Raw genomic sequence first — 15700 nt, 5'->3', positions numbered from 1 at the left:
AATAAAGGCCATATATGACAAACCCACAGCCAACATCGTCCTCAATGGTGAAAAACTGAAAGCATTTCCACTAAGATCAGGAAACAAGACAAAGTTGCCCACTCTCACCATTATTATGCAACATAGTTTTGGAATTTTTAGCCACAGCAATCAAAGAAATAAAAGGAATCCAAATTGGAAAAGAAGAAGTAACGCTGTCACTATTTGCAGATGACATGATACTATATATAGAGAATCCTAAAGGTGCTACCAGAAAACTACTAGAGCTAATCAATGAATTTGGTAAAGTAGCAGGATACAAAATTAATGCACAGAGGTCTCTGGCATTCCTATAAACTAATGATGAAAAATCTGACAGTGAAATCAAGAAAACACTCCCATTTACCACTGTAACAAAAAGAATAAAATATCTAGGAATAAACCTACCTAAGAAGACAAAAGACCTGTATGCAGAAAATTATGACACTGATGAAAGAAATTAAAGATGATACAAATAGATGGAGAGATATACCATGTTCTTGGATTGGAAGAATCAACATTGTGAAAATGACTCTACTACCCAAAGCAATCTACAGATTCAATGCAATCCCTATCAAACTACCACTGGCACTTTTCACACAACTAGAATAAAAAATTTCACAATTTGTATGGAAACACAAAAGACCCCGAATAGCCAAAGCAATCTTGAGAGCGAAAAATGGAGCTGGAGGAATCAGGCTCCCTGACTTTGACTACACTACAAAGCTATAGTAATCAAGACAGTACTGGCACAAAAACAGAAATACAGATCAATGGAACAGGATAGAAAGCCCAGAGATAAACCCACACACATATGGTCACCTTATCTTTGATAAAGGAGGCAAGAATATACAATGGAGAAAAGACAGCCTCTTCAATAAGTGGTGCTGGGAAAACTGGATAGCTACATATGAAAGAATGAAATTAGAACACTCCCTAACACCATACACAAAAATAAACTCTAAATGGATTAAAGACCTAAATGTAAGGCCAGACATCATCAAACTCTTAGAGGAAAACACAGGCAGAACACTCTATGACATAAATCACAGCAAGATCCTTTTTGACCCACCTCCTAGAGAAATGGGAATAAAAACAAAAATAAACAAATGAGACCTAATGAAACTCAAAAGCTTTTGCACAGCAAAGGAAACTATAAACAAGACGAAAAGACAACCCTCAGAATGGGAGAAAATATTTGCAAATGAAGCAACTGACAAAGGATTAATCTCCAAAATTTACAAGGAGCTCATGGAGCTCGATATCAAAAAAACAGACAACCCAATCCAAAAATAGGCAGAAGACATAAATAGACATTTCTCCAAAGAAAATATATAGATTGCCAACAAACACATGAAAGAATGCTCAACATCACTAATTATTAGAGAAATGCAAATCAAAACTACAATGAGGTATCACCTTACACCAGTCAGAATGGCCATCATGAAAAAAATCTACAAACAATAAATGCTGGAGAGGGTGTGGAGAAAAGGGAACTCTCTTGCACTGCTGGTGGGAATGTAAATTGATACAGCCACTATGGCGAATAGTACTGGGGTTCCTTACAAAACTAAAAATAGAACTACCATATGACCCAGCAATCCCAGTACTGGGCATATACTCTGAGAAAACCATAATTCAACGAGAGTCATGTACCACAACGTTCATTGCAACTCTATTTACAACAGCCAGGACATGGAAGCAACCTAAGTGTCCACCAACAGATGAATGGATAAAGAAGATGTGGCACATATATACAATGGAATATTACTCAGCCATATAAAGAGACGAAATTGAGTTATTTGTAGTGAGGTGGATGGACCTAGAGTCTGTCATACAGAGTGAAGTAAGTCAGAAAGAGAAAAACAAATACCATATATGCTAACACATATATATGGAATCTAAAAAAAATTTTAAAAATGGTCTGAACAACCTAGGGGCAGGAGAGGAATAAAGACGCAGATGTAGAGAATGGACTTGAGGACATGAGGAGGGGGAAGGGTAAGCTGGGACAAAGTGAGAGAGTGGCATGGACATATATGCACTACCAAATGTAAAATAGATAGCTAGTGGGAAGCAGCCGCATAGCACAGGGAGATCAGCTCAGTGCTTTGTGACCACCTAGAGGGGTGGGATAGGGAGGGTGGGAGGGAGACGCAAGAGGGAGGAGATATGGGGATATATGTATACGTATAGCTGATTCACTTTGTTATATAGCAGAAACTAACACACCATTGTAAAGCAATTATACTCCAATAAAGATGTTAAAAAAGAAAAAAGAAAGAAAAATTCATGGACTATCTCGTTTTACACATCAGGCAAGGTGATTTTTCTTAACCCAGTGGTAAAGTGCTTTCCCTCTGCCAGCAATGACTTTCTCCCCAGATAGCTACGTGGCTCTCAGCTCAGGCATCACCTCCTCGGGGAGGCCTTCCCTGACGACCATGGAAAAGTAGTCCCCTCACTCCACTGTCCATTCTCTCAGAACTTTTTATTTTTCTCATAGCCCTTACCATCATCTGAGAGGCTTTGCTTTTACGTGCATGTGTTTATTTTCCGCCTCACTCTGCTGGAACCTAAGATCAAAGAGGACAGGACCTTGGCTATCTTCTTCACTGTAGTTTTCTACACTCTAGAAGAGCACTCAAGCCCAGAGAAAGCGTCAATAAACATAGATTGCATAAGTTAATGAGGTAGGGGAAGTATTTTACAAGTAATAATAGAATCTTATAGCTATATGTCTTACACTATTAAAAAGTGGTTCTGTGTCTACACTTTAACAAACTTGCCTAAGGTAGATATGCCCACCTCCAGCTAATCATGGATGAGGAAACCCAGGCTCAGAGGGCTCAACCAAACAATTAGAATATCCTGGATTCAGGACTTCTCCTCGGACCTTCTACCTTGACAATTAGTGTACTTGACCTAGAATCAATCTTTCATTCCATAGTGCAGAGCTTGGTCCCATCAATATTTTCAACTGGAAACACCTCTAATCAAGCCATGACGCGGTCTAATATTTAATCTTTGGGATTAGTGATTAACTGCAGGGATAGTTAATAAGTCTGCCCACTTTTTATTTGAATCATATATGTTAGCAAGAACTCAAGGAACATTTTAGCACTGGAGGAAAATCTTCATTTAGCTCAGTATCTGCTGCTTATTTCAATAAATGTATTCTGCTGTTCCTGCACATTAACTACCATGGCTCTGAGATTAACCTTTCCTGTTTGCTTGTGCCTGACCTCAAAGCATCCTAAATTACTCAAAGCAATTCTCATGGCTTTAATTTATGAGAACACCTTCAAATGTTCATCTTTTAAATCCTGCGCAACAGTAGCTCCTTTTTAATCTTAGCTGATAACTCTGATTAGGCACATCCAAAGGCTGATTACTCCCCCTGCGGCTAATGCCAGTGTCAACACTAACTACTTATTTCACAGCGGGAATTGCCTTGGAGAGTCCATTTACATTATTTCTCAGAATTGATTTACACTGTTATTTCCTATTGATCACATAGGAAAAAGAAGGTATAGACAGTGTCCTCTGAAGGCCTGCTAAGATGTCAAATAGTGCAAGCCAAGTACATGCATTTATTCTACACTCAGCCAGTAATGCAACAATGTAAATACCTAGTTGCTTCCAAAATGTAGACGTTTTTAAAAGACATTATTTACTATTAGGATTTTTAGTTATTTCATCACAAAGCTACTTGGGGATGGAATCTATGTTACCAAAATGAGTCAAATCAAAATGAAAAAAAATGAAAGAACATAATCTAAGTGTAGGTTATATGTGTACCATGTGGACAAATTAAGCCAATTGTGCCCCTGTGCTGTCTTTCGGTGCTAGAATCTCTGAGCAAGCAGCGTGCTGGGTGACAGGGTAACAGAGATGCTACCACAAGAGGCAGCAGTCCTAGCTCTGCAGATTTCTGGAATCACGTAGGCTTATCTGGAGTGTTCTCTTGGTTGGTTTCTGGCAGTGCAACTATGACAATGACAAAGACAATCCTTTCATTAATTCCTCTAGTAAATATGTACTGAAAGCCTCCAACTCTGAACTGGGTATTATGTTAGATCCTAAGGATTCTAGGGGTGAATGAGACTGATGTGACTTCTGCTCTCCTTAAACTGCTATCCTGTTTGAGAAGACAGGCCATAAACAAGTAAACAAACAAATACAGATACCATCACTAAGTGTGTAAATGCCACAAAGGAAAAGAAGAGCCTGTCAGAAGGCTCTTCAAAGAAAGCCCTAATCTGTGACCCAAAAGGATGCCTGTGGTATGCGCTGGGCGAGGAATCAAAAGGCAAGGGTTCTGCTCTGAATTACACCACTGTGTAGGTCATGGTTCTCACACTGAAACATATGAGAGCTTGTCCAACCACAGAGTTTCTATTTCAGTAGGTCTGGGGTGGGGCACCAGAGTCTACATCTCTAACCAGTTCCCAGGAGATGTTGTTGCTGCTTCTCCAGGTAGCCCATGATGAGAACCTTCTGTCCTCCTCACTTTCCACACTCATCATGGGGATCACTAAGGAGATAAACTATACAAAAGCCCTTAATATAAATGAAAGGGGTGGTGACTATAAAGAAATAGATTCAGATAGAAATTAAATTCCTAAAGCACTTAAGGGAAATGAGCCAATCAGAGTTGATTTTAGGAGGAAAACTCTCATCTCTCTCTTCAGGAAGGAAGGTGCTTTTATGTTCTTCAAAAGCCATTTTTCTTTTGATGGAATGTAAGTCATTTAATTTTGGAAGGGGCTCATGAGGGCCCTCAGGTTTCCATCAGAGACGGGCAGTCACTCTTAGCAGCATGCCCTCTCCACTGCCTTCACAATCAGACACCTGCTGGGGGAGCCACGGTGGCTGAAATCAGGTCATGTTTTGCAGTGTTTTGCAGAGAACTAACTCAAAGCCATCTTATGAGTTACCTACTCTAGAAACTGAATCTCCTCAGGACTACAGGCTCCCTTTCAGTACACTGACTAACACCACTGGAGGAAGCAAGGAATAAAGATGTATTGTCTAATACTCTGGTGGTTTGAATTAACTGTCCCTTCAGGGATTTGACTTATTCATTTGCCAATTCTGACCCTGTTGAGAAAAATGACCATTTTTTTCCCAGGCATTTTTTTCCCCAAGGTGGTCTTATAATTTGAAAGATTTAAAAGGCTTCAGGTCATCCTCCCAAAGTGATGTTCTGTTGAGGCAACAGAAGCAAGGACTGTCCCAAGAAAGAGATGGCAGGTATTTTAATCTCACTTTTGTCAATAGTGATCTGAGTAAGTCACATACATTCATTAAAATTCAATAAATATTTAACCTCTATAAATCTCAGCTTCCTCCTTTATAAAAAGTAAGGATTGTCATAGACCAGTTGTTGGCAAACTTTTTCAGCAAATTTTCATTACTATCTGGCCAACTATCTGTTGGCCAGATAGTAATGTTTTGGGCTTGTGGCCATACAATCCTGGTTGCAACCATTCAATTCTGTCACATCAAAGTAGCCATAGACAATATGTAAACAAATGGGCCCAGCTGCATTCTGATAAATTTTTATTTACAAAAACAGGCAGCAGGCCTGGCCAACACTTGTCACGGACTCTCTCCCTATCTCAGGAAAACTTACTTGGTCACTGTCATGTCTCTAATACAGACTTAGTTTGCTATTGCGAGCAACAGGTTTATCCTCTCTGTACCTGAATTTCTCTCTGTGTTGGAAGAAAATATTGCCATGTCAGTTCCTCATAGAAATTTCAAAAGGACTAATGAGCTAATGTCTCAAAGTACTACGATTTCTTGATGAAGGGTACAAGAGAAGTACTACTTATTATCAACAGTACCGTTTAAGCTACTATCATCTAATTATTATTGCACCTGGGAATAAAATAAGGATTCTGATTCCCACCACTCTATGATATTCAAACATGTTATGCTACGGTCTCTCACCCTAGAGTTTCCTTTCAAATGATTAATAAAAAACTGTGAGTTGGATGCTAATATTACCCTTTGATGTCTTACAAAGATTAAATAGAAGGAATAAAAGAAACAGGTTCCACCATTTTATATACACAAATTTAACATATTTTCCACTTATCTTTGATGACTATTCGGCCCTAAAGCCTAAAAGTGGAGCATTCTCAAGAAGTAGAATAGACATGTGAGCTACGCTGAAAATCATTAAGTAAAGTTGATATGGCTTCTTATTTTTATTTGTTCACTTTTAGGAGAAGGTCCATTAAGAGTAAATTTCTTAAAATGATACAAATGAACTTATCTGCAAAACAGAAATAGACTCAGAGACATAGAAAACAAACTTATGGTTACCAAAGGGGAAAGGGCGGTAGGGTGGGGGGCAGTAATAAACTAGGAGTTTGGGATTAACAGGTAAACACTACTGTATATAAAATACATGACAAGGACCTACCGTATAGCACAGGGAACTATATTCAATATCTTGTAATACCCTATAATGGAAAAGAATCTGAAAAAGAATATATATATATAACTGAATAACTTTGCTGTACACCTGAAACTAAGGCAACATTGTAAATCAACTATATTTCAATTTAAGAAAAGAGTAAATTTCTTAGACAAGAGACTTTGGAATTAGATGTATGTTAAAATATGATTTAAAAACACAATGGGGGACTTCCCTGGTGGCACAGTGGTTAAGAATCCACCTGCCAGTGCAGGGGACAGGGGTTCGAGCCCTGGTTGGGGAAGATCCCACATAACGCAGAGCAGCTAAGCCCGTGTGCCACAACTACTGAGCCTGTGCTCTAGAGCCCGCGAGCCACAACTACTGAACCCACATGCTGCAACTATTGAAGCCCGCGCACCTAGAGCCCATGCTCCGCAACAAGAGAAGCCACCGCAATGAGAAGCCTGTGCACCACAATGAAGAGTAGCCTCCACTTGCCACAACTAGAGAAAGCCTGCACTCAGCAACGAAGACCCAATGCAGCCAAAAAATAAAATAAATAAAATTTTAAAAATAAAAACCACAATGGATATCTATCACTGATTTCATAATTTCTTAGAAATATTAATATACGTTTCTTACATCCCCCCCCAACAATTATAAACCAATCTTCACCTTTAACAACTAATTCATTTGATAAGTATTTCGCTAGTATACATTATAAACAAGGGACTTCTAGAAAGGTGGAAAGTTTGCATATACAACAATAAAATGTAGTAAGTAAAAAGGGCCCTCAGCACGTTAACATGCAGTTTTCTGGATCTTGAGGCAAAAGAAGGCACTTTTAGTTGAATTGTTTTATGGCAGAAGTGATAATGTGAGCTGAGACTGGAAGACAAGTAGAAAGGAAGAAAGACAGAATTTTCTAGAAAGCCCCCAATACAGAGCCCATGTACAGACATGCCGTTCTGAGCAATTCAGATCATATAAAAGGTTGTAAGTAGCTCAAGACAGAACAGTAAATCATGGAAGGCCGAAGATAATCAGGTTAACAAGTGTGTGTTTGAGGAAAAACCCACTGAAGGATTTGGAGAGGAGTAGAGTTAGATTTTATTCATTCATTCGACAAATATTTTTTGAACCCCAGTTATGTGTCAAGTATTTTTCTAAGCATTTTTCTAAATCATACATTTTTCTAAGTAGTTTTTCCAACAATAAATGAAGAAGATGCAGAAAAAAAGCTCTGCCCTCATTCTGGTATGGGGAGACAGACAAGAAACAAAATAAATAAGTAAATGATACTGTGTATTTGAATGTTAAATGCTATAGATAAGCAATTATAAATAAAGCAGAGGAGCAATTAAAAATAGGTTGGTTAGTATGACACCTGAGGGGACACCTGAGCAAGGATCTGAAGTACCGTAGGTGAGGGAGCAAACAACCCAGGTGTCTGGAAGACTAGAATTCCAGGCAGAGGGAACACTGATGCAAAGGCATTGAAGATCCAGCAAAGCAGCCCGTGTGATTGAGGGAGAGGACAGAAGGAGGTAGAGGGGTGTCACACGTCTAGAGCATTGTGGACAATTACTGGGACTCTGGACTTAAGAATATTAATCTACAGGACTGGGCAGAGTGGAGTGAAGGAGGGAAAGAATTAGAAGTAGAAGCAGCAGGCAAAAATCTATTTGCCAGGTGAAAATGTCTGAAACAACTCATTTGATCACTCATTCATTAATTCAGCACATATGCTAGATATCAACATTAGGATCATGACTGAGACAGACAACCCTCACCCACATGAAGCTGACCCTCCGGTAGAATGATGAGAGCATGAATAGAAACATTCAACAGGTTGACAAGCTTCTAAAACTCCATGGAAATCTAAATGTTATTACGAATCCAAAAAAAAATCTAATATTGTAAAAGAGAACATACCAAAAGATAAACAGTCCTTAGTCCACTTTCTAAGTCATTTATTTACCAATAGCCTTCAGTGAAGTATTGGCCAATATTCTTTCCACTCTTAAGATTACTTCTGAAAAGAATGATCGGCTATTCCACATCAAAAGACATCATTCAAAATATCCAAGCAGTGAAGAAACACTAAACCTTTGAGGCTTATCATTCCACTGATCATGATGAATCACAGAATACAGACTCTAAGTATAAGTAATTCAAATACAAGCATTTATGAATAAATTAATTTAGCAAGCATGAAAAAAGCAAAGACCAGTCCAAAATTACCAAGTTTGTCTGTAACCCAGACAACAGCATTTTCCAAATTGCTGATGCGCAAAGATATTATCACTGGTGACTGGATGGCTGGCTGTAGTACCTTAAATGATAAAACCGCTGTCACAGAGGACAAATAGGAACTAGATTCTGCTGTCAAACTGTCATGGAATTATTAAATATGGAGGGGGAAAATGACCCAAACAGTATGTAATGAGCTCCCTTTTCATTCTCTCTCTACAAAAGCACATCTGTGGATTGTTAATGAGTCTGAAATGGATGAACCAAATTGATGAGAAAGAAAAAGATCTCTCAGGGATAGGAAAAGGGAAAATGAACATGCACAGTATTTATAAAATATAATTTAAAATACAAGGCTTTGTGAAAGTACTGTGACACACTACAAAGTGGTATGCAAAATGTAAGCTATTATTACTCATTCCTTATTGCTTTCATTGCTTTTATGTTTTTAATATAAATCATTAATCTCATTAAACATAGAGAAATATCAAGATCTAGTCACAAATACTCCATGTTTGTGACTTTCCTGAGGTGGCACTGCCATTCTAGTCTGGGAATTTCTATCCTGCTGGATGATTTTTTTACTAGACGTGCCCTGTGGGCTGGTGCACAGTGTCTTGAATGTGTGTCATCTGATTCAGTATCTCAGCTCACACAGATTCTGTACTGAGTTCTGTGGATTGACTTTCCATGGCTAGAGTCCTTGTCACACAAAGACTCACTTGCCCCAGGCTGCCCAGGAAATCCAATCGTGGAATTTCTCAAGCACAGGTATAGATTGATCTTTGTACCTTAGTGCCTGGTGGTGTGCAAGCCTTCAACAGCCCTGAACTGAGCTGAATGACGATCAAAGGAAGCTCATACAAAGGGATGTCAAACAGGGGCAAGCGCATGAAACAAAATCACCGTGGTGTCAATCCATACAGCAGAGCCACCATTTTATTTGGTCATATTTAATGATTCTGAGGTTAGCTGTCTTCAGAAATTTCAGAGTTGAGACATTTTTGATTTGTGCTTTAATTCATAAGAAAGAAAGTAGTGAATCAATAGGAGACTAGGTTTAAGTACAGACACCTTAAATCTGAAAATCATCAATAATCTGCTTGTCCTCAGGTGGAATCTGTCAACTATTATATATCACAGAGGTGGTATGGCGGTAAGAAGGAAGAATGACCAATCTTGGTAAACACGGAGCCATATAATCCTGGAAAGGGAAACCACCTTTAACACTCAGCGCCTCTGAGTCAGAGGGAGAGGTGCTCTAAACACCATTACACACAAGGGACTTTATTTGACATAAATATATATTCCAAGTAGGACGGAGGGCCATTTGGCCCATGATTTGACTTTCACACAAGGTAAAAACACTAACAAGGAAAGAAAAATGAGAAGTCATTAAAGGAAAAATTAAACAGTATATAGTGGATATACTCTCACTAGCAACACACCGTAAGGTAGACAGAATGCAGTATTATAATGTTACAAAGAAAAATACCATTTTAATATATTACTGTTTACTAAAAATCTTCAAATGTAAACATACTTTAAAATAGAACACACTACCTCTCCACTCACACATGTCCATAAGAAATTCATTTTTATACAACCTGTCTATACAGAGCCCAAAGACTGTGTCATAATTTTTAAGTCACATATTCTCCACTACTAAAACAGAAAAAAAAAAATCAGCTTCACTTTTACAAAACATGTATTCACCAGGCGGTATCATATAAAGCAGGTGAATGGAATAAACAACTAATTGGTTTCCCAATTTCCAATCAATGCATGACTTAATGGTGCAATGAAACCCTCTACCTCCACCCCCCAACCCCAGATTATGTGATTAAAAAAATCTGTTCCTTTAACCAGCTTCTCTTTCAGTATTTTTACTCCACATCACCCCACCCAGCTGGCTAAACGACTAAGCAACAAGGTCAATCAAATGCAATACTTCTCTCCATTCAAATATAATGGAAAATTTGACCATTCCACATTCAAAGAGCAAATACATTCTCACTCTGACAACCACATTCCAATGGCTTTTCCTGAAAGCCAAGTGTGACAGATGCCTTGGCTGTAATTACCAATCAGCCTTTACATGGCAGCTGAAAACACAATACATCACTTTGATCTCCTTTGCTCTAAACACATCCACAATCAAGAAACCTGAACAAGGAATAAGAAATTGGCATCATTTCTAGAAGCTGTCACTCCATGGCACTTAAATACTATAAGGTATACTATGCTCATATTTTTATTTCTCTGTTTCAGAAACCCTCTGTCAAAGATCCGAGCAAAAATCACCTACAATTAAACATCGCACATTTATATACTCGGAGACGTATTTGGAAAACACATTTCATTACCGTGTACAAAATCTTAATAAAAGTACATTCAATTAAATACCACTGCTACCACTTCCTCTTCCAGTTACCCACTTGAGGACTAGAACAAGGTAAGAGTGCTCATCTGATTTTGAAAGTGTTCAAAAGAGCTGTACTCACATTTTGCAGGCAGGTCATAGCCACACGTGATTTTTGCATGTCCAGTTTCACAGCCGTTCAGGTTACGACATTCAGCGACCAAACAGGGGCCAGCTGCTCTGTGAATACAGCCGTCCACTGGAGGAGAGAGAAGAAAGTTAGCCTATATTTGGCCTTTTGGAAATAAATGCAAAACTTCGGATAGGGAAAGAAAAGGAACTCAAGTTCTTCCTCTTAGAAATCACCGTAGTCCCATAGAAGAAAATCCATGGTATTCAATCCCTTAAACATGGTTTTCTTCTCTCTTTCTCTCTCTCCCTTTGGTTTGTGTGGTGAGCAGAAGCAGAAGGGTTACAGAAACCGTGTGCAGCTAAATGTTAAACAACAGGTTCTCTAGAGGTGGGGGAGCCCTGATTTGTAGCCTTTTCCAACTTCAATTGGGTAAATATTTCCACCATGTCCATTTCAAGCTATTAACTCCATGTCACCTAACACAGAATTGGGAAGAAATGCTAACAATTCTATGTCCGAGGTGGTAACTGTTGCCTCTGACACACCACAGGTTATAGAAGAAAGAAACGTTGAGAAGCAAGTGAGAAAGGGGCTCTAGAACATCTGCAGTCACTGCAAAACTGAGAGTGAAGCTGTCAAAGTAAGAACGAGACCTCTAACTTCCTCCGCCCTCAGTGGCACGACACAAATGCAGTAGGTGTCTGCAGGGTACCTGACCGGGGGCTAGATGAGGGGTGAGGTTAGCTTAGGTCTTGAAAAACACCCGGGAGACCACCCTTCACTCACTTGACATGGATGAAAACAAAACCCCCACTGCTCCTGCTGCAGCTCTGCTAACCAAGCAGGCTTTGCGTCTCCCCAAAACAGGGTCTCATCAGCCCTCTGGCACTCATCCCTGCCCCTACCTCATGTCTGCCCTTCACAGTGAGAATCACCTTTTGAAAATGCACACCTGATGCCACTGAAAATTAAAACTTTATTTGACTAGATTGGGGCCGAGCACACAGCTGGAGGGCTACAAGACCATATGCACATAATTTAGTAGTTAATGAATAAGCCCTTGGACACAGAAGAAATGCAAAACTCTGAAACAAAGGGTTAGAAGACAGAAAGAGAGAGTAATAGTAATCTGGGCTGTGAAAACAGACCAAGATGGAAGAGAGGGGAAGATGGCGGAAGAGTAAGACGCGGAAATCACCTTCCTCCCCACAGAAAACACCAGAAATACATCTACACGAGGAACAACTCCTACAGAACACCTACTGAACACTGGCAGAAGACCTCAGACCTCCCAAAAGGCAAGAAACTCCCCACGTACCTGGGTAGGGCAAAGGAAAAAATAAAAACAGAGACAACAGGATAGGGACGGGGCCTGCACCAGTGGGAGGGAGCTGTGAAGGAGGAAAGGCTTCCATACAGTAGGAAACCCCTTCGCGGGTGGAGACTGCGGGTGGCGGAGGGGGAAAGCTTCGGAGCTGCGGCGGAGAGCACAGCAACAGAGGAAAGCACAGCAACAGGGGTGCGGAGGGCGAAGCAGAGAGATTCCCGCACAGAGGATCAGGGCCGACCGGCACTCACCAGGCCTAGAGGCTTGTCTGCTCACCCGCCGGGGCGGGCGGGGCTGGCAGCTGAGGCTCGGGTTTCGGTCGGAGCGCCGGGAGAGGACTGGGGTTGGCGGTGTGAACACAGCCTGCAGGGCGTTAGTGCACCTCGGCTAGCCGGGAGGGAGTCCGGGGAAAAGTCTGGAGCTGCCGAAGAGGCAAGAGACTTTTTCTTCCCTCTTTGTTTCCTGGTGCGCGAGGAGAGGGGATTAAGAGCGCTGCTTAAAGGAGCTCCAGAGACGGGCGCGAGCCGCGGCTAACAGTGCGGACCCCAGCGACGGGCATGAGACGCTAAGGCTGCTGCTGCCGCCACCAAGAAGCCTGTGTGCGAGCACAGGTCACTATGCACACCTCCCTTCCGGGGAGCCTGTGCAGCCGCCACTGCCAGGGTCCCGGGATCCAAGAACCACCTCCGCGGAAGAACACACGGCGCGCCTCAGGCTGGTGCAACGTCATGCCGGCCTCTGCCGCCGCAGGCCCGCCCCGCCCTCCGTGCCCCTCCCTCTCCCCCGGCCTGAGCAGCTGCTCCTATATCCCCGACCTGTCTGAGCAAAGAGCAGACGCCCTCTAGCGACCTACACGCAGAGGCGGGGCCAAATCCAAAGCTGAGCCCCTGGGAGCTGAGAGAACAAAGAAGAGAAAGGGAAATCTCTCCCAGCAGCCTCAGAAGCAGCGGATTAAAGCTCCACAATCAACTTGATGTACCCTGCATCTGTGGAATACATGAATAGACAACCAATCATCCCAAATTGAGGAGGTGGACTTTGAGAGCAAGATTTATTATTTCCCCTATTCCTCTTTTTGTGAGTGTGTATGTGTATGCTTTTGTGTGAGATTTTGTCTGTATAGCTTTGCTTCCACCATTTGTCCTAGGGTTCTATCCGTCCTTTTTTTTATTTTTCGTAATAATTATTCTTTATTTTAATAACTTTATTACATTTTATCTTACTTTATTTTACTTTATCTTCTTTCTTTTTCCCTTCCTTCCCTCCTTCCTTCCTTCCTCCCTCCCTCCCTCCTTTCTTTCTTTCTTTTTTCCTTCCTTCCCTCCTTCCTCCCTTCCTTCCTCCCTCCCTCCTTTCTTCCTTTCTTTCTTCCTTCCTTTCTTTCTTCCTTTCTTTCTTTCTGTCTTTTTCTTTCTTCCTTCCTTCCTTTCTTTCCTTCTTTCTTTCTTCTTATACTAATTCTTTCTTTCTACTTTTTCTCCCTTTTATTCTGAGCCATGTGGATGAAAGGCTCTTGGTGCTGCAGCCAGGAGTCAGTGCTGTGCCTCTGAGGTGGGAGAGCCAACTTCAGGACACTGGACCACAAGAAACCTCCCAGCTCCACATAATATCAGATGGCGAAAATCTCGCAGAGATCTCCATCACAACACCAGCACCCAGCTTCACTCAAAGACCAGCAAGCTACAGTGCTGGACAGCCTATGCCAAACAACTAGCAAGACAGGAACACAACCCCACCCATTAGCAGAGAGGCTGCCTAAAATCATAATAAGTCCACAGACACCCCAAAACACACCACCAGACGTGGACCTGCCCACCAGAAAGACAAGATTCAGCCTCATCCACCAGAACACAGGCACTAGTCCCCTCCACCAGGAAGCCTACACAACCCACTGAACTAACCTTAGCCACTGGGGACAGACACCAAAAACAACGGGAACTATGAACCTGCAGCCTGCAAAAAGGAGACCCCAAACAGTAAGATAAGCAAAATGAGAAGACAGAAAAACACACAGCAGATGAAGGACCAAGATTAAAAACCCATCAGGCCTAACAAATGAAGAGGAAATATGCAGTCTACCTGAAAAAGAATTCAGAATAATGATAGTAAAGATGATCCAAAATCTTGGAAATAGAATAGACAAAATGCAAGAAACATTTAACAAGGACCTAGAAGAACTAAAGATGAAACAAACAACAATTAACAACACAATAAATGAATTAAAAATACTCTAGATGGGATCAATAGCAGAATAACTGAGGCAGAAGAATGGATAAGTGACCTGGAAGATAAAATAGTGGAAATAACTACTGCAGAGCAGAAAAAAGAAAAAAGAATGAAAAGAACTGAGGACAGTCTCAGAGACCTCTGAGACAACATTAAACACACCAACATTCGAATTATACAGGTTCCAGAAGAAGAAGAGAAAAAGAAAGGGACTGAGAAAATATTTGAAGAGATTATAGTTGAAAACTTCCCTAATATGGGAAAGGAAATAGTTAATCAAGTCCAGGAAGCACAGAGAGTCCCATACAGGAAAAATCCAAAGAGAAATACGCCAAGACACATATTAATCAAACTGTCAAAAATTAAATACAAAAAAACATATTAAAAGCAGCAAGGGAAAAACAACAAATAACACACAAGAGAACCCCCATAATGTTAAGAGCTGATCTTTCAGCAGAAACTCTGCAAGCCAGAAGGGACTGGCAGGATATATTTAAAGTGATGAAGGAGAAAACCCTGCAACCAAGATTACTCTACCCAGCAAGGATCTCATTCAGATTTGATGGAGAAATTAAAACCTTTACAGACAAGCAAAAGCTGAGAGAGTTCAGCACCACCAAACCAGCTTTACAACAAATGCTAAAGGAAATTCTCTAGGCAAGAAACACAAGAGAAGGAAAAGACCTACAATAACGAACCCAAAACAATTAAGAAAATGGGAATAGGAACATACATATCGATAATTACCTTAAATGTAAATGGATTAAATGCTCCCACCAAAAGACACAGATTGGCTGAATGGATACAAAAATAAGACCCATATATATGCTGTCTACAAGAGACCCACTTCAGACCTAGAGACACATACAGCCTGAAAGTAAGGGATGGAAAAGATATTCCATGCAAATGGAAACCAAAAGAAAGCTGGAGTAGCAATTCTCATATCAG

At 40.7% G+C, this 15700-nt stretch overlaps 1 protein-coding gene across 1 annotated transcript in view; it reads right to left on the bottom strand.

Moving 5' to 3' along the window:
• MACROD2 (mono-ADP ribosylhydrolase 2) overlaps positions 1–15700 on the bottom strand; it is a 1989932-nt gene that overhangs the window by 1319175 nt on the left and 655057 nt on the right. The window contains exon 5 of the mRNA XM_060031258.1: positions 11209–11325. Coding sequence (XP_059887241.1) covers positions 11209–11325 — 117 coding nt within the window. The remainder of the gene's footprint in view (positions 1–11208; positions 11326–15700) is intronic.

This window comes from Delphinus delphis, chromosome 15 (genome assembly GCF_949987515.2).
Source record: "Delphinus delphis chromosome 15, mDelDel1.2, whole genome shotgun sequence".
NCBI classification, from domain to species: domain Eukaryota; kingdom Metazoa; phylum Chordata; class Mammalia; order Artiodactyla; family Delphinidae; genus Delphinus; species Delphinus delphis.
Note: the sequence above shows the minus strand (reverse complement) of the source record. Positions and strands in the feature narration are given on the sequence as shown.